Source organism: Rutidosis leptorrhynchoides, chromosome 3 (assembly GCF_046630445.1).
Source record: "Rutidosis leptorrhynchoides isolate AG116_Rl617_1_P2 chromosome 3, CSIRO_AGI_Rlap_v1, whole genome shotgun sequence".
NCBI classification, from domain to species: Eukaryota; Viridiplantae; Streptophyta; class Magnoliopsida; order Asterales; family Asteraceae; genus Rutidosis; species Rutidosis leptorrhynchoides.
In genome coordinates, this window is record NC_092335.1 from 76474408 (window position 1) to 76498703 (window position 24296).

Here is a 24296-nt window from a genome sequence, read left to right on the forward strand (position 1 = left end):
ATCTGAAGTCATTTATCTCTTTGCGCTATCAGTGTTACATCACATAAGAAACTATTAGTTTCTATATTCTATAAACTTTCGAGTTTAAATTATGAATGTTTTGAAGTAGTGTTGGGAACTGAAGCATGAGTTAGTATAATATAATGACACTTGATCAACGTGATTATATTACAGTAAGTCATGCTGAGTTTCTAATGGGACATGACGATTCACAGACCATGCCGTCATCATGTTCCATGTTACACGACTCTTGTATTCTATTTAATCTCTAAAAATATCAAGAATATATTTTCTTGATGATTCGGTCTTTTCAGGGTATTCTGGTAAATTAACAAATCAAGATCGTGCCATTACCATTTCCTTATTAGAACATTAACTATGTTCATTCTGAAATTCATATCTGCGAATACTGGACCATTACAAACGTTGCTTAATCGCAAGAAGAAACGAAAGGACAAAACTCCAAAATAGAAATTGGAGTATAAATCGCAGCAAATAGAAGGGAGCATTAACTTGGATGTCAATGATTATAGAAGAGAAAGCAGGGGCTTTGAAATATAAGGGAAGATATAAAACCCAACAACCACCCAAAAATTATAAACCGTATATATCGATGCATATAGCAATATAAAGACACGGAAGAACTAAAAACACTATAAAACCGAGAATATAGTAGAAGTAAATAGATTCTTCCGGAGGCAGATGAAAAAGAAGAATGACAGATATGAAAGTGAGGAGTATATCGAGAATCAGTACTGGATGAAGCATATTGACAAATACTTTAAAATATGAGTTGAGGGAGAAAGAATAGAAGGTGTGAGTTGTAAGGAAACGAAGGAGGTGGATTTATAGTGAAATACCCGACACAGAAATCAAGATGGATTATCGTATTAATTCGAAGAGAATCATAATCTCCTTAATCACCGAAGCATCAAATCCAACATAGATTACAAAGATTTTCTTTAAATTCGGAGATCAATTGTGATGACGTCAAAAGATATGATGAATCACTATAATCTTATTTCCTTCATTTACGATAACTTCCCTCATACGCTTTGAGTAATCGAATTATTTTATCCATACTTCTTAGACATGATAAAACTTCATAATCGTCATAATAACATTCTCATTGTTAGCCATAACGACCTCTATCAAATTTCGGGGACGAAATTTCTTTAACGGGTAGGTACTGTGACGACCCGGAAATTTCCGACTAAATTTAAACTTTATCTTTATATTATTCTGACACGATAAGCAATGTTTGTTAAGTTAAACCTCAAGGATTTTAAACTATGTTTATACATTCATTTAAACCTCGACCAAATTCCAATGATTCACGAACCATTAAATGAACATATATGAATATGTATGTATATGTGTATATGTTATAAATTGAAAATGTCAACAAAGTATTTAAAAGTATAATGATTTATATGAATGTATTTGTTTCAATATGATTATCGACGAAATTAAAAAAAAATATATTAAATGATTGAATTATCAGAAACATTGAATTATGATTACAAGTCTCTGTTGAGAGGTCCACTATGATTTGAGAAATCTATTCCTCTTAACGATATTCGGAATAATTTGTAAAGCTATTTATAACTAAAAATAAAAAGTGTCATTTACGAAAGTTAGACAAAAGCTAGTGGGAAATTGGTTTCCATAATATTCTATTAATCTATTTTCAAACGTACAAAAACGTTTTCAGTTTAAAAAGAACTTTATTATTAAAACGTATATAACTTTTATAAATATCTAGAATCACTTTTGATAACTCATTACTTAACCAGTATAATAAATATAACGATATTTATATTTTATTTCATTAAAAATATATAACAATTTAAATTAATATTATATATATTTATACGCGTATTATACATACATAATTTTTATACTTTTACTATACTTTAACTTTACCTTTACTTTACTTTTACTTTACTTTAACTTTAATAATTCACTTTAATAATTCATACTTTAATAATTCACTTTAATAATTCATACTTTAATAATTCACTTTAATAATTCATACTTTAATAATTCACTTTAATAATTCATACTTTAATAATTCACTTTAATAATTCATACTTTAATAATTCACTTTAATAATTCAAAAATCTATTATAAATAGAATTCAATAGGTTTCATTATTTCATAGAAACTTGAAAATATATTTCTCTAAACTCTCTCAATCGATTTATATATATATATATATATATATATATATATATATATTTGCGCTGTATTATTTCAAGATATTATTAGTATACATAAAATATTACGACGGAGTGATGTCCTAGTGATTTCAAAATAGTTTTTTGAATGAGTCGAAGCTAAGGAAATTATGGGTTATAGCTATGGAGGTTATGGGTATGGTTCATGGGTATGCTCGTGAGGTCAATCTAGTGTTTATCATCTCCGTTGCGTCTACGTACTTTCCTGTAATATTGAATCTCAATATTGATACGTTCGTGAATCCGAGGCCAACCTTGCACTTGTTAAATGACGTTATATGTATTTTTACTACGAAATACAGTATGGTGAGTTTCATTTGCTCCCTTTTTAATTGGTTTTGCAATATATATTTTTGGGCTGAGAATACATGCGCTGTTTTATAAATGTTTTACGAAATAGGCACAAGTACTAAAACTAATTCTACGTGGGTTTAAACCAGAAATATACCCTTAGCTTGGTAACATTAAACTACTTGTCTATGTACGGTAGGCGCGAATCCTAAAGATAGATCTATTGGGCTTGACAAACCCCATCCTGACTATGGGATGCTTTAGTACTTCGAGGTTATTTTAAACACACCTGATCTGGTGTACTTCAGAGGGTAAAACATGAACGTTAAGGCTTGTTACCGGGTGCCTACAACTTATAGAATACTTTTATACACTTGCGAGTGTACATATATTTATAAACGGAAATCTTGTGGTCTATTAATATATTGAAATGATTATTATGATAAACCTATGAACTCACCAACCTTTTGGTTGACACTTTAAAGCATGTTTATTCTCAGGTATTAAAGAAATCTTCCGCTGTGCATTAGCTCATTTTAAGGATATTACTTGGAGTCATTCATGGCATATTTTGAAAGACATTGCATTCGAGTCATTGAGTTCATCAAGATTATTATTATGTCAATTATAGTTGGATGTATTATCAAATGGTGTGCATGCCGTCAACTTTCGTTGTAAAGAAAGTTTGTCTTTTAAAAACGAATGCAATGTTTGTAAAATGTATCATATAGAGGTCAAATACCTCGCGATGTAATCAACTATTGTGAATCGTTTATAATATATATGAACGGGTCCTTTCAATTTCGTAGTAAAAATACATATAACGTCATTGAACAAGTGCAAGGTTGGCCTCGGATTCACGAACCTAAATTAATTATATATATTTATGTGTTGGTCAATATTTGTCTAACAAATTAGGTCAAGTCATAGTGTACCACAATCCTAATGCTCGAGACTAATATGCAAAAGTCAACAAAAGTAAATTTGACTCAAAATAATTTCCAAAAATCTGTACATGATTAATATATAGTTTAAATATCGTCGTTTTATATTTTTAAATATTTTTAAAAGATTTATTAGAGTAAATAATATAATTTATTTATTAATAAATAAAATTTTATATTAAATTTATATAATAAAATATACTTTTATATATATTAAGTAATAAAATTTATAGGCCAGGTTCATTTAATATCATAAAGATAATATGATAGGTATTATTAAAGTAAGTTATTACACGTAGTAAAATATGTTTGTATCACATATTTATTTGATAAAATAATATCTATAATGATAGTAAGTAAAAGTTGTATTATTTTGTAATAATAATTATTATTATAAAAATATCAATATTTATAATTACTAAGATGACATTATGATAAAACGATAATTCTAATTATGATAACTTTAATATTTACGATAATTTTTAATATTATCTTTAAAATAATAATTCTATTTAAAATAATAATAATAATAATATTTTATAGTAATAATGACATTTCTATTAAAATGATAATTTTTGTTAAAATGATAGTTTTAATACTAATGATACTTTTAATAATAATAGTAATGATAAAAATAATAAGAACGATAATTTTATCTAAATCAATATCTTATAATATTTTAATTTCATCATGATACTCTTACTCATTATTTCCTAATCGTTTCGTTTAATAGCTTTTAATCGTCTTTTATACCGTGTTCATAATAATGATAATAATAGTAATCAAAATTATTAGGTGTTACAAATATTTGTTTTAATTACACTAATATTAATAATGATAGTTACTATAACATTATTAACGATAATACTAATAATTATCTTAATGATAATATAGTAATAATAATAATAACAATAATCAATAACCATTTTTAAATAATGATATATATATTAATAATGATATAATGATAATAATAATAATAATACTAATAATAATAATAATAATAATAATAATAATAATAATAATAATAATTGGATAATAATAATAATACTAATTATAACTTTAACGATAATAACGATAGTAATAATAAAAAAATAACAATTTTTAATGATAAATCCCTTTTATTGATAAAGATAATAATAATGATAATAATAAGATAAAACTAGAACGACGATAATAATAATCATTTTTAATAAAAATATCGAAAATTCAATTGATTATAACTTCTAATCCGTTCATCGAAACCATTCGATATCTAAAGGAAAAGTTCTTAATTTTTCGCTAGATTTCCAAGGACATGCATATCTTATACCTTATCTCAACCGCAAGTGTAACTAATTCAAGATTCAACCTAACCTGTCTAAGGACAATATCAAAAGTACAAGCATGCATAATCCTAAATACTCGAGCACTAGTCAGGGATACACTATTAGTATGTAAAAGTTAAATTATGAGTACTCACGTATCAATATTGAGATTCAATATTGCAGGAAAGGTACGTAGACGCAACGGAAATGATAAACACTATATTAACCTCGCGAGCATACCCATGAACCATACTCAATCACCTCCATAGCTATAACCCATAATTTCCTTAATCCTATCCTACTCGAAAAACAATTTCGAAATCACTCGGACAGCACTCCGTCGTAATATTTTATGTATACTAATAATATCTTGAAATAATACGGAGTAAATATATATATGTAAATCGATTGAGAGAGTTTAGAGAAAAATATTTTCAAGTTTCTATGAAATAATGAAACCTAATGAATTCTATTTATAATATATTTTTGAATTATTAAAGTGAATTATTAAAGTATGAATTATTAAAGTGAATTATTAAAGTATGAATTATTAAAGTGAATTATTAAAGTATGAATTATTAAAGTGAATTATTAAAGTATGAATTATTAAAGTGAATTATTAAAGTATGAATTATTAAAGTGAATTATTAAAGTTAAAGTAAAGTAAAAATAAAGTAAAGGTAAAGTTTAAGTATAGTAAAAGTATAAAACTATGTACGTATAATACGCGTATAAATATATATAATATTAATTTAAATCGTTTAATAAAATAAAATATAAATTCGTTATCTTTATCATACTAGTTAAGTAATGAGTTGTCAAAAGTGGTTCTAGATATTTATAAAAGTTATATACATTTTAATAATAAAGTTCTTTTTAAACTGAAAACGTTTTTGTACGTTTGAAACTAAATAGATCAATCGAGTCTTTATGAGATTCAATCTTCCACTATCCTTTGTCTAGTTCTCAATGATTGACAATTTGTTCTTATTTATAAATCACTTTACCATTTTCCGAATATTGTTAAAATGGAAAGATTTCTCAAATCAACGTGGGCCTTTCAACATAGACTTGTAATCATAATTCAATATATCTGATAATTCAATCATTTGATCTTATCTTCTAATTCCATTGATAAATATTTTGAAACAGATACAATCATATAAAGTATTTAATCTAATATTTTGTTTACGTTTCAAGTTATAATATATATACACATATACATATATAATCATATTCGTTTAATGGTTCGTGAATCGTTGGAACTTGGTCGAGGTTGAATGAGTGTATGAACATAGTTTAAAATTCTTGAAATTTAACTTAACAAATATTGCTTATCGTGTCGGAAACATATAAAGATTAAAGTTTAAATTTGGTTGGAAATTTCCGGGTTGTCACAGCTAAGGTTTTGAAGAGGCGAAATAACGCCGCAGTAGCATATAATGGAAGACATCCACAGGTTGAGAGAAATCAACAGCCAGGTAATGTGGGAGGGGGAAATGAAATGACAGAAATGCAAAGGTTTATAGCTTCACAAGAGTATGAAAATGCTAGACATCGAGCATTTGAAGATTGGCAAGTTCATCAAAACCAAATCATAGCTCATTGCCAACATATAGGTAGAAACTATATTCCTACTCCAACGCCCGTATTTCCTCCCTGGTCTATAGAGATGCAACCACCGTATCCTACTTATAACCCAGCTGAAGCATTTTATAACACATACGGTTATGCATGGAACCCCTACTGGTATCAGTAACAACCCTAGTTTATTTAGTTTTATTTATTTTTGTAATGTTACTACATTTAACACTTATGTTGATATTGTAATAGTTTTTTTTTCTAACTTTTATTATTAGATTTTAATAATTTTTGAATGTGGGGTAATATACCAAACTTCAAAAATATGTATATATGTTTGCAGTTTATCTTATGTACACAACAGGATAAAACAACGCATTTTCAAAGACTGGCATTAAGTTCAGCAAAAGCAACTAATTTTGACGACAAGATGCAAAATATATGTGAAATAACGACAAGACGGAATGAACAAATGATGTGCACCATTTATCATTCAACACAAACAATAATATGTTTGGAAACTTTGGTAAAATTTAATCATTTTTCTACGCTAATCACCCTCAATAATATAAATTGTTACTGATTTTTTGCAAATGAGGGCATTGCAAGATCTTAAGTGTGGGAAACAGGGGTGAATTACATTTAAGGGTAATTGGTGTAATTGTTAACAAAGTAGTAAAACCTTGGTTTACACGCAGTCGATAACCTGGTGTATTCATTAAACAAAGTATTAAAACCTTGTTACAATTCGAATCCCAAATTAGTTGGAATATTTGACTTCGGGAATAAGAATAATTTGACGAAGGCTTTCGCTCTTTATATTTATGACTGATGGACTATTATGGACAAATCCGTATGGACATATTAAATAATCCAGGACAAAGAACAATTAACCCATGAGAATAAACTAAAATCAACACGTCAAACATCATGAATACGGAAGTTTAAATAAGCATAATTCCTTTATTTTTATATTTAATTGCACTTCTAATTATCGCACTTTTATTTATTGTTATTGTATTTAATTGCACTTTTAATTATCGCAAGTTTATTTTATAGCACTTTTATTTATTGCAATTTCATTATCGTTATTTATTTTACGCTTTAAATTAAGTTGTATTTATTTTTAATATTTTACATTAGGTTTTAACTGCGACTAAAGTTTTAAAATCGACAAACCGGTCAATAAACGGTAAAAACCCCCCTTTTATAATAATAATATTACTTATATATATATATTTGTATTTTTATAAATTAAACTAATATAGCGTTAAGCTTTGTTTAAAGATTTTTCTCTGTGAAACGAACCGGACTTACTAAAAACTACACTACTGTACGATTAGGTACACTACCTATAAGTGTTGTAGCAAGGTTTAAGTATATCCATTCTATAAATAAATAAATATCTTGTGTAAAATTGTATCGTATTTAATATTATTTCCTAGTAATATTTAATATTATTTTATACCCCTTAGCTTTAACTATCACAATCACCCCGGCGAATGTACCAAGCTTCAAGAGCTTGGTCACGGTAGCTTTACACGAAGAGAGGAATTCCAATACCTTACCCTCACTCAACGGAACAGAATCAACAATTAAAACCCTCAAGCTCATCCTATCAATGACAGAAGTATTGGGGGTAATCATCACCGATGAATCAGACCTGGCTCCCCGACCAAAGTTTCCACCATCCCGTTTGCAAGGTCTTCCAACAAAAATCGGCTTACCAAACACAGTCGAGCCATTCATCTCATCTATAGCAGCAGAAGCATCACCAATATCTTCAAAAGATATGAAGGCAAACCGCCGAAAAGACCACGACTTAATCTCTTTAATTGGACCGAATTTAGTGAAGGTATCCTTAAGTAAATTGTGGGAGATCCTATTTAACCTTCCAATAAAAATGGTGTCCGCCATTGAAACGAGATTAAGGCTAGGGTTAGGAAAGAACAAAAAGAGAAAGAAAAGGGAGGAAAGAAACCCTCTGGTATGAAGGCCTTAAGCCAGAGAAAAAAAAATTGAAAAAAGATTCGAAGTTAATTACACTATTAAGAGTATAAATACGTAATAGATCTGAGAGTGTAAAAAATAGGTTGGAAATAATTGAGGATGAGATGTTCAGAAAGATTAAATGTTACCAGAGCAAGAGTTGAAAAGTTGAAAACTAACCGGAAAAAGAAGAAAAAGGAACGTTACCGGTGAGAAAAGGTATGGCCCGCATTTCAATACAGAGAGAAAAACTCTTACCTTTTCCACACATTTATTATAATTATTTAATTTACTATTTTTCCCATTAATTCTTTTTCTAAATAAGCTTTAAATAAGTCAAGCTCGAATAATTCAAGAGTACATGTTAGCTTTATTTTTCTTTACAACTCAAATTCGCCTTAATTTTGTATGGAGTTTAAAGTTAGTTAGTTTCGATGACGGTTGATTGGTTATTAATAATAGATTGACAAATTCTTTTCCATTTTTAATTTTGATCTTAAAAGTTATAAATAGAAAATTCAGCAAAATATTTTATTACAAGAGGTGATTCGTAAACCATTATTTATAGTCATACACCACTAAATATGCATTGTTGTATTGTACAATACAATACTTTAAAGCACAGTTAGTGATGTATGGCTAAAAAGTGGTGATGTACGAATCATCGCCCTTTAGTACCGAGTATATTACTGTATTTGACACTAATCTAGTTTTTAAAAAATTAAAAATTTACATAACAATTTTAAACTCTATTTACCCTGTGAAAATGAAAAATTGGAACACCATATAAAACTTTCGTCAGACAGTCGAGATTCAAAATTTTCAACCTTCCCGCTACCATCAGCGCCACCGTCATCCACCTCTTAACAGCCCGTCTTGTTTGCTCGTACCTCTAACAGGTATCCATCTATGTTATTATTATATTGCAATTTATTCTTTGGGACGTTATACACGATCTATTTATCTATGTTTATATCTATATCTATATCTATAGTGCTTCATACATCAAACCCTAGCTTTTTAATCCTAGTTAGGTTTTACTAGAATGGAATCGGTTGTTGCTACGGTTAGCGGATACCATGGATCCGAGAGATTCCGGCTGATCAAATTGATATCTCAATCCGGTGCAAGTTATGTTGGTGCGATGAATCCCTCTACTACACATTTGGTACTAATTTATTACTGAGTACACGTTTTTGAATTTTGTGGTTTTTATTATTTTAGTTATTAACTTATTATTATGTAAGCTAGGTTATTCAATTTTTTCGGTTACTTGATTAGGTTTGTTACAAATTTGAAGGAAGGAAGTATGAACTTGCCAGAAAATTTAAGATAATCATAGTAAATCATCGTTGGATTGAGGATTGTATAAAACAAGGCAGACGTGTTTCTGAACGCCCTTACACGAAGCATTGGTATAGTTACAAATGCTTTTATTATATTGTTAGTCAGTTAGTTTGTACTAATATGTGTGAGACTGTGTTTCTGAATTCCATTTTATTAATTTTTTTTCGCAGTGGGTCAGTGATTGGGCCGTTGCAATTGGAAATCCCGGTTGCTGCTAAAACATCTGTAATCAACGTTGATTCTGATGATGATGGTGATGGTGGTGATGATGAGTGGACTGAATCTTGGTTGTTGAAAGAGGTTAGACGAGATCTCGTGACTGTTATGTTTATAATTTATATGAATATATTTTCCGAAAGGTTAATTAGATCAGTTATCAAGAGTTACTTAAAGCAGATGGTGCGATTATACATTTAAGGATGTGTTTTTAAGTCATGAAGCTAATTACTATAGTCTGTGTATGGCTAGAGTGGCAATAAATAGCCATGGCATCTCTCTTAGTTTAATAAGAACTAATCAAATATAAAAATGAGATATGTTCTACATCCTATATCAGAGTATATACACTGCCTTATTATGCGAAACCTGGGTTAGGCACTTAGGTTTGTCGAAGTAGCCATGCTTACAGAACATAGTTTGTTAGCAAGAGCAAACCTGTTCTCTTATGCAAACTCTTCAACATCTATCTATTTATATTTTGTATATTATAAATTCTGTGGTGACTGGTGAGTACACGTTCTTTTTTGGCATCCCGTCTCCATAGTATATTTGATTGTCTGGTTATGTAACAAAAATGAGTTAAGCTGCTCTGCGGATGCCTTATCTGATAAACACATCCATAAAACGCACATGTAAAGCATTTACTGGTGATTTTATTTATTTAGTTCTACTTTCATCATTATACTTTTTCACTGTAGTCATGTCATTCATTAGATTTAAAACTGGATGTTACACTTGATGGCCTGCTTTTTTTTTTCCACTAGAGTTTAACGATTACTAATTACTAAATGTTTTGCATGCTATTTTTGTTGAAGAACCTGAGTCCTGTTGTGAGACAAAATAAGGATCGTTCGGGTAGATCAAAGAGAAAAGCCACTAAAAGGTGCCCGAGGCAGGATGTCTCGCTCACATACGAATATGGTTTAGACGAATCTTCTTTTTCTGGCTTGAGAAAAACAGAGGTGAATAAGTTTGGTGTATATTAGTTTTCTTATGACTCATATACACATGATTCTCACAGTAAGTTGAATTATTTGTATCTCCTTTTGAAGTTTAACCCTGTTTCTGTTTCTTTCAGTCTGATGATGAATTTTGTCTTTCCTCTTCACATCTATTGAATAAAAAAAGGATAAACACTACCATAGGTGAATCTTCTAAAAGTAGTCGCAGGCTGATACGTAAGAATATATGTAAAGTGATCAATTCTTCAGATTCAGATTCAGATTTCAAAGATAAAGAAATTCATAACAATAATGTTGACATTGATGAGCCTTCTCTAGATTTTAGGAGGCAAAAATGTGAATTACCTTTCAGAAATAGGTTAAATGGTCTTACAAAAAGAACTTTGATTTTGGAGGATTCTGAAAACATTGAAGATTTAAGTACTCTTAATCTTCAAGATCCATCATGCAATGATAATGATGATTCAGCAAAAGTTGATGATTTAGGTACTTCAAATATTCAGGATCCACCATGCGATGCTGACGACTCCAACGCAAGATCACCATTACAAAATCCCAGATTATCAACACAGCAGCCATTATCATGTGTAATATGCTGGACAGATTTTAGTTCAACTAGAGGTGTTCTGCCATGTGGACATCGCTTTTGCTTCTCGTGCATACAGAATTGGGCAGATCACATGGTATCATTTCATCTTTATCATACTATTGTGCAAACACAAAACTTGACCAATTCTTAGATTACTAGAACCTATATTACTTGTTATTATTTACAGGTTTCAATGAAAAAGGTATCTACATGTCCCTTGTGCAAGGCCAGTTTTTATAGCATACAGAAGATGGAAGAGGCTGCATCTTCTGATCAGAAAATATACTCTCAAACTGTTCCTAATGACCCATTCGCTATTGATGTATGCGTTCTACCATACGTCGAATCATATACACATCAGATTATGGTAATCTTCGTCTTTATTACATTCATTAAGTGATAAATTTTAAACCATATGAATGATTATGATTTCATTTGGGTGAATTTAGCAGCCACCACCAAGACCAGTTTGCCACCGGTGCTCTTGTCGTGAACCAGAAGAACTTCTAATTACATGCCATATTTGTGATCTTCGATGTATTCATAACTATTGTTTAGATCCCCCACAATCTCCATGGATATGTGTTCATTGCAAGGATCTTCGTATGCGGTATGTTCGTTAAATCCGTTTTTTTTTTTTTTTTTTTAAAATAGAGATGTCACTACGCAAACAGGGTTTTTTCTTTGTATTTTTTCGTTTCAAATTTCTTTTGGCTCTTTTTCAGTAGTGCTATACTTGATCCACTAATGTTAATCCAAAAGCTATGATCACATTGATTATTGAGCATTGATCATTTCAAAGTTAGCATTTTTTACTTCATATGATATACTTTGTCACATAGGTTTATAAGCATACTGATAAAATCTACTGCTCAAAATGGACTCTCTAAAACTTGGTTAAGCCATTGAACCTTCATTCTAAAGTATTTAAAGTTTAAACACTCCTTAGAAATATTAACAAATTTTTTAAAGTTTAACACAAAAAAAAACTCTTTTTTATTATATATACTTTATAATTTACAATTAGTAAATATAAAGTAACAGCAATATCGTAATAAATATAAATTTACTAAAAGTGAAACTAAGAGATTAATGAACAAAACAATATATAGTGAATTTCACAGGTTTATTATTCGGTACTTCTTCCACAAGTTTGTTTAAATAATTATACATCGTAATAAAGAACAGTGCAGTGTTTGACTTTATATGATATCACAAAGGTAGTTGAAGTCTGTTTGAATAAATCAGCATGTTAGTTGAGACATCATCATCAAGCCTCCATAATTGGCTCTTTACACGGTTTCTTCTATTTCAATAGATACATAGAACTAAAATTATACACTTTTTTTGTCATTTTATAGTTGGATAAACACTAGGACTCCATATCCCATTTTAACTCTTCAAAAACAAAATAATAATTTTTATATGATCATGAAATGTTGGAAACAAATGCGGAATAACCTGATTAGGCCGTATACATGTGAATAAAGCAAAAATACTAATCATTCGTAAATAACCTTAAAAGAAAAGCATCCTCCATTCATTGCAACTGATGCAATGTCAAGCTAACAAAGTTTCCATTTTGTATATGAATAAATGCAAAACTTGCCATCCTGATAATAACAATAATTTCTTTACTTAAGCATAAAACAGGAAAACTAATATTAATTCTAGTAAATATCAATTAAAATGTGACAATTTATAATGAGGAAAACACATATAGTAACATGACAGGCAAAATGGGAGATATGGAGTAACAATTTCTTTACTAAATAAAACATGAATACAACAGACATCACAACCCACAACTCTTGGGCAGGATGCGAAACTAAACGTGAATACAATTGCAACATAAATAGTTCATAAGAACAAACTTTCAGTAACCAAATGAACCGAACCAAAATGCCCGCAGTCATCATCCTTATTCCCTACTAAAGATCCACCATAACATATTACTTAACGAATTCCCATCATCATGTCCTGTTAAAGTTCTGATCTTTTTAAGAGCAATCTTCTTTTCATAAATTCCTTCCAACGCATACGTAAACCCTTTCCACCCTTCAACAACACCCTCTCTAGTTAAAGAAGGTAAAGTCCAATTCACGAGCTGCTTCACATACTCCACATCAGAAAACAACACTTCAGTAATCGGCAACAATGGCAACACATTTATACTTAACCTACATTCCCTACACTCAGCTGGGGCCCACCATAATGCACTGTCTCTTTTATTAGACCAAAGAACTCCTGTCATTCTATTTTCGCGAGTGAAATTTGCATCATAAAGTCTACTATCTTCCTCTACATGCCACCATTTTTGTACAGCATGAATCTCTAATGATGTAAGCAAAGATCCAACTTTATAAAGTTGTGTGTCACCATATGCTAATCCCATTAATGCAGCAGAGTAATACGCGTTTACTGCTTCACTTGAGCTTTCTTGATTCCTTCCATCAATGAATTCAAACAATCCTGCAGCCCATGAGTGTAACTTCCAAAAATCAAAGCATCTCACACGAGTGTACTCCAAATTTGAATTTTGCTTAACACTTCTACCTAATGTCATGAAATCTGCCATTAACGTGTACGCTTGAGGCTTATATTTTTCTCCCCAAATGGGATCAATTTTGGCAAGAACCGCGATTCCATAAAGAAAGTAACCAATATGATAATGGTGATCATTGTAAATCCCAAAACCAAAATCTCCCATTGAATCATTAGACCCTTGTTTGGTTATAAGCCCACCCCATGAGTTATCATACAAAAACCCATTACTACCAAAGGTACCATCTAACCATGGCTCGATTGTACCTTTCAAAAACTTTTTAATTTTCGGTAAGACAGCAGGATAGCCGATTTCTTCAGCTATTAATGCCATCCTAGCTCCCCTTGCAACTAACTTTCCAAAAAAGTATGATGATGTTGTGGATATATTACTTGCATCCAAATCTTTTACATCTTGTACAAGAGCTTTAATGGTTTGTGGGTATGATTGTTTCTCGACTCCTTTAATCGAATACCAAGTTATTGGAATCGGGTCGGTTTTCAAGACCCATGATTCTCCAACAATACCCACAAGGTCACCATCAATACTTTTGTATCTAAAATCATTAAGAACTTTAATTGAAGATTTATCAAGAAGCTTAAGATGAAGAGCGTTAGCTAACATTAACAAATCACCACTACCTTTTTTGACCCATTTGTACTCAACATCATATTGTTCCTTAAACAAAGCCCGACCCGAAACTGGATAACGAGAGCTATAACTATCAAGAACCGATTCGAATCCTGAATCCGAATTCGCCAACACAGCAATGCGGATTATCCCACAAAATTCATCAGATAAAATGTTGGAGTTGTAATGAGTCAGCTTAATAGGTGATGATGAATACAAAACCCAAGTTTGACCATTATCAAGATTAATCCTGTACTTAGTTTTTGAAGAATTTGGAACAAACCCATTAATGGTATGATTAGTTGAAATGTAAAGTTTGTCACTTTTTAAAATTTCGCATGTTATAAAGGGACTACCTTGAACAAAAAAGAATCTTAAACTGGGTTGAATATCTAAAGTGATACTAAGGTCTTCAAATGAAGATATGACGTGTGGTTTATTCGGATTCGGGTTATTGAAAACGGATATAGTAAGATCCGGATTGAAGATTTGGTATGTGATACTAGCGTTGCCAAAGAGAGATGGGTAAGAAATTAAAAGTGATGATAGAGTTGATTTTATAAGATATGGGTGTATGTATTCTTGTTGAGTGCCATTGTTTAGAACAAAATTTTGAAAAAATGAGTTTGTGGGAAGTGGGTTTGAAAGGAGGCTAGGAGAAAAGAAGGATGCTGGGTCAGGTAGGACGGTGGAGATGGCCGCCGGAAAGGTGAACGGCGGCAATGGACGGCGGTATGTGGTGGGCTGGGATTGAACTACAGAAGGGATATGAGAGCTGTATCCTAATGTGAAAAGAACTAAAAATGACCAAACAATCAACATTATAGGGAGTACTATTCAAGATTGCGTGTAAAAATGAGAACTTTGAATATTTATGATCAAATACTAAAAGCTTAATTATCTGATCATATTAAGTTGTTTAGGCTTAATATATACAGAAATGTTTGGTTTACTAATAACGGAAAGTCTAGCTTCTCATATTTTTATACTTTTTTTTTTTTTTTTTTTTTTTTCTGTATTTGCTTGACCTCATAATAGTCTTCATTCATTTTTCTTAAAATTTTTTAATCATATCAAAAGTTCTATTCCTGTTTTATCGTTTTTGCATTGTTTTAGAATCCTAACTTTATTTTATTTTTGTAAAATATTAATATAGCAAATGCAAATGAATTTGATAGAATTTATCGGTTGTTTATCTATATTATAAAGACCTTTCTTTGAAAGGCATTATTTTAAAGAATTTTAAATCTTTTTTTAGAAAATGCAAAATTTTATTAAATAACTCAAGAGTCAAGAATATCCATGCACATGAACAAACTGGAGCACCAGACATACGCTTACGCTAAACATATTATTACCTTTACATTACATATTACATATACATATAAAAAAGAATTTTTATGTATATTACATATATACATACAATTTTAAATCTATCAAGTGACAATTTTTAATCCATCAAGTGACAATTTTTAATCATTACATGTATAACTTACGCTCCCTCCACTTAATAAATGATTCAATGCATGATGGCTTATTAAGCCGACTTATAGATGGCACCTTATTTAAAAGTAAAAAAAAAACAAAAAAATGGTAATTGGTTTTTATCTGTTCAGGCTATAGTGAGCGCGAGTAATATGACTTTATACTTAATGTACGCAACCCAACATGCTTATTCCCCGACAGTGGAGAATTTTATTTTCAATATTAATTATCTTTAAATGCTATTTTAGTGGTAATTTACTTTAAAAAAAAAACTACAAATTTGGAAAATATATAGAGCCCGAGTAGTTAAATTTACTGGGTCCTATATAATTTAAAAGAAAAACTATAAATTTGAAAAATATATGGGATACTGCAGTTAAATTTAGTAGTGTTCTATACAATTTAAAAAGTATTTTCTATTAAAAAATAAACTAGTGGTGTCTCGTGAACTCACGAGGTCATAGCTAGAGTCACCACTGCTCCCTGGATGTTTTCAACACATCCCTGACTACTACTACTAAATATTCATCTAACACAAGATTCGAACTTGAGAGCTAAAGAACTCAAAGCTCCAACCAGCGAGCTATCTTTTCAAGTATAATGTAGAATACTAGTATCTGTTTTCTCAAAAACACACCCATACGCCTTGTATGTGAAGAGTAAACGACGGCAAAACTTAACAAAACGACAACATGATGGCTGCCTGGTAGCATAATATAGTAATAGTAATGAATTTTGAAATGACTTGTACTTTGTTTACCCGATTAAAGCTTTAATATATCTTTATCTAAAATCTATAATCTATAATAGAGTAAATCAAGAAGACATATATAAAGGGTGTTTGAAACTGAGTGTTTAAAATTAGTTTTAGATTTTTAAAGTATCTCTAGCATTTTTTTTTTTTTAATTGCATTCTCTCTAGTATAATGTACTCCTATACGATAGTAATATTTTTTGTCATACATTATTTGTTGAATAACTACATTACATTTTACATATTTTAAAAGACAAATTCACACACTCTAAAAAATTTATTCATAGATATTTACAAATGTTCATTATTGAACTTAAACTCACAACTTTTTAATGGAAGGACTTCTCGATAATGCTACATCAATGTCCTTTGGTATTATTGCATTTTACTAACACAATATTTAATTTCAAACAACCCCATATTGATCAACATTGTCACATTAAAACAACTAATAACTTGCTATGAATGAAAATGTAGTAAATAAAATATTGAACAATAGATATGAAACTGATTGTGTATTGTGAATGGTTTTCCTTAAATCAAATGATACAAATACACTTGCTTAAATACTAGATCAAGAACAAACATAATGATTAAAACACACACCTAAGCCAACCATTAAAGGATGTTTACACCTAACATACATGTGGAAATAGATCACACAAAATGGGCAAAAGTATGCCAACAAGAAAGCAATACACCAAAAAAATCAAAAAAAATGGGGTTAACTTTAACAGCCTGTCAGCTGATCAGCTAGTGATGCGCCGCATCACATAGAGATGCGCCGCATCTCTTTGTGGTGATGCGTCGTATCCCTTTGAAACGCCGCATTTAAAACCTTCGGGACATTTTGGTGAAGAGATGCGCCGCATCAGTGAAGGGATGCGCCGCATTTGTGTGTTTCACGCATACCGAAATCTGCAAAATCCGTGCAACACTTTAACTCACTTTTAGTGGCGCTTTTATTTTCAAATTTTGTTTGCACCAATATTTTAACACCCCCCCTTGGTGCAAACTCCCGATCAACAATCCCTAACGCCTCTCGAAATTCTATGAACTTGGCATTCATTAGAGCTTTAGTAAAGATATCCGCCACTCGAGCATTTGTCCTTAAATTTGCTAGCTAGATTTCCCCGCTTAGAACCTTTTCACGAATAAAATGATATCTCATTTCAATATGCTTAGTACGAGCATGAAAAACTGGATTCGAAGCAAGCTTGATTGCACTTTCGTTGTCACATCTCAGTTTGACAACATAATCTACTTTTTCAAGTATGTCACCAATCAATCTTCTTAACCAAGTACATTCTTGAGCCGCCATTGTTGCAGCTATGTATTCCGCTTCCGTGCTAGACAAAGCAACAACATCTTGCTTCTTGCTACACCATGAAATAACCGCGGAACCTATGTTACAACAATAACCCGAAGTTGAATGGCGATCATTTGCGTCTCCCATCCAATCTGCATCTACGAAACCATTTAACAAAACATTATCACACTTCTTATACCACAAGGCATGACCTATTGATCCTTTCACATAACGAAGGATCCTTTTTACTGCATCAAGATGAACATTAGTTAGACATTGCATAAATTGTGAAACAATGCCAACCGAGTAAGCAATTTCTGGCATTGTGATGGTTAGATAGATCAAACTTCCAACCATTTGTCGGAACAACTTCACATCCTTGAGCTCTTTTCCTTGATCTTTCTTCATTTTGAGGTTTGGTTCCATTGGAGTACTCATAGGCTTTGACTCCCCCATATTGAAACGTTCCAAGAGACTTCTTGCATAACCCCTTTGAGAGATAAAGTACCCATTTTCTAATTTATCAACTTCCAAGCCAAGAAAACATCCAATCTCCCCCAGATTCTTCATTTCAAAACGAACCGAAAGATCATCACTTAAACGAGAGATTTCTGACTCGTTTCCTCCGGTGATAATCATGTCATCAACATATAATAGCACCAAAACATGGAAACCTGATTCTTTCTTTACAAACAAATTAGAATCAGCATCAGAAATCTTAAAACCACAAAAGACAAGGTATTGTGCAACCTTACCATACCAAGCTCTCGGAGCTTGTTTCAAGCCATAAAGAGCTTTCTTCAACCGGCACACATATTCTGGAAATTGATTTGAAATGAACCCAATAGGTTGTTCCATGAACACCTCACGATCAAGCTCTCCATATAGAAAAGCATTCTTCACATCAAGTTGCCACAATTTCCACCCTTTGTAAGCCGCTAGTGAGATTATTGTTCTCACCGTTACCATTTTAGCCACGGGGCTAAAAGTTTCCTCATAATCAAGCCCATAAATTTGACAAAAGCCACGAGCCACCAACCGAGCCTTGAACCTATTAATGGTTCCATTCGAGTTCTTCTTCAAACGGTAGACCCATTTGCAAGTAACCGGTTTACATGCTTCCGGTTTCTTGACAAGCTCCCAAGTTTCATTCTTTTCCAATGCATCAATCTCCTCTTGCATTGCTTTTCTCCAATCCGGAGAATCTTTAGCTTCTTCATAACATGTTGGTTCTTAGGTTAAGCCACCTGAAAAGAAACAAGTTGTGACTGTGTTCACCTCATAGTCACTTAGATGTTTTGGTTGTCTCTTTTCTCTTGTTGACCTTCTAACTTGAGTTGGTACTTCTTCACTAGGTGCCTCTTCTTGAGTTTGAGAAACACCATCATTCTCACTTTCTTCTTGAGTGTCAAAACTAGGAAACATAAATTTGTAATCTCTATGTTCTTCACCATTTTTGCTTGATTCAGAAAATTGAGAAGACACTTCATCAAATACCACACCTCTTGAAGTGGTAAACTTCTTTGTTTCTTGATCCATACACCTCCAACATTTCCTGTGAGAATCATAACCAACAAAAATACACTTTCGAGCTTTTGGGTCAAGTTTGGTTCGGTTAGCTTTAGGAACATGAACATAACAAATAGAACCAAACACCCTAAAATAGCTTACATTTGGCTTTTGACCATAAGCTAGCTCAAAAGATGATTTTTGTGTACCTGGCCAAGATGGTAACCGATTAGACACATGACAAGCACATTGAAGTGCTTCCGCCTATAGCTCCCTAGGCAACCCTTTGTCATGTAACCAAGATAAGCAAATTGAAACAAAGTAAGCAATATTTCTTTATGCAACACCATTTTGTTGAGGGGTGTCCGGACAAGTCATTTGGCGAGAAATACGATTAGCTTTGCAATAAGTAAAGAAATCATTTGACATGAATTCTCCACCGTTATCACTCCTAAGAGCTTTTACCTTTCTTCCAAATTCAGATTCTACCGCTTCTTTGAACTCTATGAACTTTGATAAGGCTTCACTCTTCTCCTTTAAAAACTTCACCCAAGTGAACCGAGAATAGTCATCGATTAACACCATGACATAGCAATGACCGCTATAACTTGGTGTTCTTGTTGGCCCCATCAAATCCGTATGAATCAAGTCAAGTAAACCTTGTTTTCGGTTTGTTGACTTCTTATATGGAAGCCGGTGCGAATTTCCATATTGACAACCTTGGCATATCACCTCTTCACGAACATTCTTGAGTTTAGGAATTCCATCAACTAGCTTATGTGAGAATATCTTTTGCAACATTTGATATCCCACATGCCCTAGTCTTGCATGCCAAATAGCTCCGTTGTCAGTTTGGCTTGTTTTCTTCACATAAGCTTCACCTGCGGACAACACAAACAAAGAACCTTTCTTTTCTCATGTGAAAAGAACATCAATCACAATCTCCTTGTCATTCTCAAGGACTTTCACATCCGTTGGACCAAAAAGAACATACTTCCCGGATTCGGTAATTTGAGGTACCGAAACTAAGTTCTTAGTCAATTTAGGAACAAGATAAACATCTTCCAAAGTAAATGTATCATTATTAACATCAATAATAGCATTACCTTCCTTTTTCACCGGATGAGTTGAGTTATCGGCCGTGATTACAACTCGATTTTGATTGTGATCTCTAACGTCATGAAGAAGAGTTCCATCACCGGTCACATGATGAGAGCAACTCGAATCAACAATCCATTGATTCTTCTTGATAACCGTATCAATGGTAAAACATTGCTCCCATTTGACATCATCATCATCGTTACTTGAACAAGCCACGTTTGCTTTTGTGACTTTGGAACGACAATATCTCTTGATGTGACCAACCTTCCCACACTTGTAACATGTAGGAGGTTTCTTCTCATAGTTACCTTTGTAACTAGTTTGCTCTTCTTCCTTTTCTTTGCTTAAAGAACCTTTCTTGTGATTCTTTCCCTTTGAAAACAAAACTGCGTCATTTTCAAATCCTTTAGCCATTTGTTTGGCCAAAGCTTCTTGATTGGAGAGTAAATTCTCCAATTCTTCAACCGAAGGTTGAGTAGCCCACCCCTGAATAGAGGTTATGAATGGGACATACTCTTTCTTCAAACCGCATATATCTTCGCAAACGAGCTTCACTAATTTTCTCTTTGTCATCAATCTCTGAAATTTCAGAACATAGATTTTTGACCCGTAAGAAATATTCGAAAACACTCATACCTTCTTGTCTTGAGATTTGCTAACTCGTTTTCCAAGAATTGCAACCTTGCGGTGTTTTTCTTAGAAAAGAGTTTCTCAAGAGTATCCCATACTTCTTTTGGAGAAGTAATATCACGAACATGTTCAATGAACTCTTTGCTAATTGAAGTTCTCAATGCAAAGAGAGCCTTTCCACATCGTACCTTCCATTTTCTTCTTGACTCTACATTCTCTAGAGTTTCTATGAGAATTATGGCTTCACCTCCGGACACAAGTTCCCATAGATCATGACCTTGAAGAAAAGCCTCCATACACATCTTCCAATACTTGTAGTTGTTGCCTACAAGTTTCTCCATTCCATTGACCATACCACCATTGTTTCCATTTGAGCCTTCCATTTTTGATAGCAAGATAACTAGTTAGGAACTTTGAGTAAACTTTGAGTATTTGCACACAATAGTTTATCTTAGAACCAAGCTCTAGATACCATAAAACAACTAATAACTTGCTATGAATGAAAATGTAGTAAACAAAATATAGAACAATAGATATGAAACTGATTGTGTATTGTGAATGGTTTTCCTTAAATCAAATGATACAAATACACTTGTTTAAATACTAGATCAAGAACAAACATAATGATTAAACACACACCTAAGCCAACCATTAAAGGATGTTTACACCTAACATACATGTGGAAATAGATCACACAACATGGGCAAAAGTATGCCAACAAGAAAGCAATACACCAAAATAATCAAAAGAAATCGGGTTAACTTTAACAGCCTGTCAGCTGATCAGCTAGTGATGCGCCGCATCTCTTTGTGGTGATTCATCATATCCCTTTGAAACGCCGCATTTAAAACCTTCGGGACATTTTGGTGAAGGGATGCGCCGCATCAGTGAAGGGATGCGCCGCATTTGTGTGTTTCACGCATACCGAAATCTGCAAAATCCGTGCAACACTTTAACTCACTTTTAGTGGCGCTTTTATTTTCAAATTTTGTTTGCACCAATATTTTAACACCCCCCCTTGGTGCAAACTCCCGATCAACAATCCCTAACGCCTCTCGAAATTCTATGAACTTGGCATTCATTAGAGCTTTAGTAAAGATATCCGCCACTTGAGCATTTGTCCTTACATTTGCTAGCTCGATTTCCCCGCTTAGAACCTTTTCACGAATAAAATGATATCTCATTTCAATATGCTTAGTACGAGCATGAAAAACTGGATTCGAAGCAAGCTTGATTGCACTTTCGTTGTCACATCTCAGTTTGACAACATAATCTACTTTTTCAAGTATGTCACCAATCAATCTTCTTAACCAAGTACATTCTTGAGCCGCCATTGTTGCAGCTATGTATTCCGCTTCCGCGCTAGACAAAGCAACAACATCTTGCTTCTTGCTACACCATGAAATAACCGCGGAACCTATGTTAAAACAATAACCCGAAGCTTAATGGCGATCATTTGCGTCTCCCTTCCAATCTGCATCTACGCAACCATTTAACAAAACATTATCACACTTCTTATACCACAAGCCATGACCTATTGATACTTTCACATAACGAAGGATTCTTTTTGCTGCATCAAGATGAACATTAGTTGGACATTGCATAAATTGTGAAATAATGCCAACCGAGTAAGCAATTTCCGGCCTTGTGATGGTTAGATAGTGTAACGACCCGGATTTTTCCGCTAATATATTAAAGATTAATATTTACATAATTAATGTTTCTAACATGTTAAGCAATCAAACTCATTAAGAATTGGTTATTTGCAATGAATTTTATACAAACGTTTGGCCACCCAGTCTGTCTGACTATTCACGAACGTCATAAATTGAAATAATTATATAATGATGTATATATGGATATATATATACTTATGATTTGTTAAAATGATATTTAAGTATCTCATTATATATAATAACAATTGGTTATATACATAAAATGAGATTACTAACTTAAAGACTTCAAGACTATATACATATATATAACGATTAACGTTGTAATAACTTCTAAATTAAAATGTATGTATATGTATTGTATTAATATGTATTAATACACTTTTGAAAGACTTAATAATATATATCAATATATTTATACTCAATAAAGATAGCTATACTCATTCTCATTCAATTTTATCAAGAATCCTATTCGTATTCATACGGTATTTATACCCGTATCATACCCAGCTTCTATACGTATTTACTATGGGTATATACATACCAAATCATTGATCTTAGCAGCCCTCAATCAGTTGTGAGACATGTATAAACATGATGTAGACTTGTGGGAACCATGGCTTGGAAACTAGTATGACTAAATGCATAAAATTACAAACTATGGAGCCATGTTGTTGCCCCCATTTTGATGCCAAAATGTAGGATAAATAACCATCCATTTCATTCCAATTAACTACATCATTTTACTCTCTAAACACATACTCAAACACTCTCTCAAACCTCCATTCAATTCAGCAAGTATTGGTCTCATAATCTAAGTTATAAGCATCATAACAAAGCTTGATCAAGAACACTTCAAGAATTCCAAGCCATCAAGGGTATCTTTGAACTCATGATATTCTCCTTATTTCTCTAGAAACTTTACTCATTTGATTTGAGGTAGTAACCTTATTCATAATTTTATTCGATTCATATTCATATAGCTATCTTATTTTGAGTTATAACTAATAACAACAAGAACATAGTTTAGATTATTTCTAAACTTGTTTGCAAATAAACTTAATTCTTCTAACTTGACTTTTAAAACACTTTAACACATGTATTATGACAGTATTTCAAGCTAACATAAGGATATAAAACTTGTAAACACGAAGAACACCTTAAAATCAAATATACGCCGTCTTAGTCGAACGG

At 31.9% G+C, this 24296-nt stretch overlaps 3 protein-coding genes across 3 annotated transcripts; 1 reads left to right on the plus strand and 2 right to left on the minus strand.

Moving 5' to 3' along the window:
• Nucleotides 1-9394: 9394 nt before the first annotated feature.
• LOC139900118 (uncharacterized) lies at nt 9395-12191 on the plus strand. Its single transcript, XM_071882918.1, has 7 exons — nt 9395-9517; nt 9631-9764; nt 9867-9996; nt 10731-10877; nt 10994-11560; nt 11654-11833; nt 11919-12191. Exons 1-7 carry the CDS (start codon nt 9395-9397, stop codon nt 12087-12089), a joined length of 1452 nt encoding a protein of 483 aa, XP_071739019.1. The 3' UTR covers nt 12090-12191.
• Nucleotides 12192-13247: 1056 nt separating this feature from the next.
• Nucleotides 13248-15510, minus strand: LOC139896386 (glucan endo-1,3-beta-D-glucosidase-like). Its single transcript, XM_071879020.1, has one exon. It carries the CDS (start codon nt 15461-15463, stop codon nt 13388-13390), a length of 2076 nt encoding a protein of 691 aa, XP_071735121.1. The 5' UTR covers nt 15464-15510; the 3' UTR covers nt 13248-13387.
• A 2493-nt stretch (nt 15511-18003) lies between these two features.
• LOC139900119 (secreted RxLR effector protein 161-like) lies at nt 18004-18615 on the minus strand. The gene has a single exon (XM_071882919.1). It carries the CDS (start codon nt 18613-18615, stop codon nt 18004-18006), a length of 612 nt encoding a protein of 203 aa, XP_071739020.1.
• Nucleotides 18616-24296: the final 5681 nt, after the last annotated feature.